This window comes from Micropterus dolomieu, linkage group LG13 (assembly GCF_021292245.1).
Source record: "Micropterus dolomieu isolate WLL.071019.BEF.003 ecotype Adirondacks linkage group LG13, ASM2129224v1, whole genome shotgun sequence".
In the NCBI taxonomy this organism is placed as follows: domain Eukaryota; kingdom Metazoa; phylum Chordata; class Actinopteri; order Centrarchiformes; family Centrarchidae; genus Micropterus; species Micropterus dolomieu.
Genome location: NC_060162.1, coordinates 3,131,723 through 3,133,224, shown reverse-complemented (window position 1 = coordinate 3,133,224; position 1,502 = coordinate 3,131,723). Strand labels below are relative to the sequence as shown.

Sequence of the window (1,502 nt, the reverse complement as noted above, 5' to 3'; positions counted from 1 at the left end):
CTCCAGGGTCGGTTGGTCCTCCACTTTGAGCCAGACTGAAATATCTCAACAACTATGGGATGGATTGTTGTGAAATTGTGTTCACACGTTCCCCCAGAGGATGAAACCTGCTGAGTTTTCCTCCAGCATCCTTTACTTTATTTTGTGACCAAACACTAAGTAAAGTTTATTTAGTGTAGTACTTTTCACAATGTGCTAAACAAGAAATAAAATACCTGCAAAACGTATGACATCATCAGTCTCACCTGTGCTTTGTGTTTATTGCTAAATATAATAAACATCCCACCTGCTTAGCATCAGCATGTTAGCATGTAGCATTTAGTAGAGCCTGGCAGAGCAGCAAGCATGGCTGTAAAGTGTTGTTTTCTACTTCCTGTATTCTCTCTTGTTTTCACTTTTTAACCAATAATTAAATTCACTTTTTATTTATGGTGTAGCTCTCCAAGTGTTTCCTTTCCTTCGCTCTGCTTTTGCCATTTTTGTTCCTACAGTATTTCTGGACAATCACCCCCTGTGGATCCATAAAGTGTTCTGCTATATTGAAATCTATATAAAATTTTATTTCAAATCATCTGAATTGATTAATCGGCTTCTTGTTTCAGCAGTCAAAAAAAAAAAAAAAAAAAAAAGATTCCTTCCTTTACAGCTGGCCGGCAGCACATAAAACATGGCAGGGTATCAGCTCAAAGCTTTTTTTATCTGGATAATAAAGTGATAAAAAAAAAAAATCTATGATTCATACAGACAATATATTAAAAAAGGCACTACAAACCCACAGGTCTCTTCTGGATCATTACAGGTGATTATTAAAGAGTGTTTTCCGGGAGGTTCAACTCACCATCCCCCCCAGCTGAACGTCCTGGTCGTCCGCGAGGATGAGGATGATGTTGCTCGGTTTGGGGCTTGGTTCCGCACACCTGACGCAGCAGGTGAGCAGCAGCGTGAGCAGCGTGAGGGCTGCTGGATGTCCTCCTCTCTCCCGGGCTCCCGTCGCTCCAGCTCGGCTCCTCAGACCTGCCATTAGGCCTCCACAGCACCGGGCCAGCTGCAACAAACACAACAACCAACGCTGCTGAAGTGAGGTTTCGTTTCCTTTGCAGGGCGAGGGTGTGTTTGAAAATGTGCGTGCGTGCAGGCTGGACTCTCTGAGCTCCAGAGTTTAAGGAAGTGGAGCCGAGTCATGGGGGTCATATGATCAGACTGAGTGGGAGGAGTGAACACTGAGAACATGTTGTACAACCTGGACATGAGACAACTTTTATACAACTTAAACTAACTTTATTAACTTTTACTTAACGTGAAAGTAAAGGATAAATTAAGTTATATGGGAGAAACATAGATGTTTAATTAAATGAAAACAAAAACCTTTATTGCACTATTTTGCATTACAGTATTGTATATTATTACAAAATAACAATATAAATATATTATTATATATAATAGTATAAGTATAAACATATATTGTATACTGATTATACATTATTGCATTATCTTATCTGTGT

At 39.6% G+C, this 1,502-nt stretch overlaps 1 protein-coding gene across 1 annotated transcript in view; it reads right to left on the bottom strand.

Annotated features, from left to right (window-relative positions):
- Window positions 1-1,151, bottom strand: part of gnsb (glucosamine (N-acetyl)-6-sulfatase (Sanfilippo disease IIID), b) — a 16,683-nt gene extending 15,532 nt beyond the window's left edge. The window contains exon 1 of the mRNA XM_046066692.1: window positions 839-1,151. Within this exon, the coding sequence (XP_045922648.1) occupies window positions 839-1,021 (183 nt within the window). The 5' untranslated portion in view covers window positions 1,022-1,151. The remainder of the gene's footprint in view (window positions 1-838) is intronic.
- Between the last annotated feature and the right edge of the window lie 351 nt (window positions 1,152-1,502).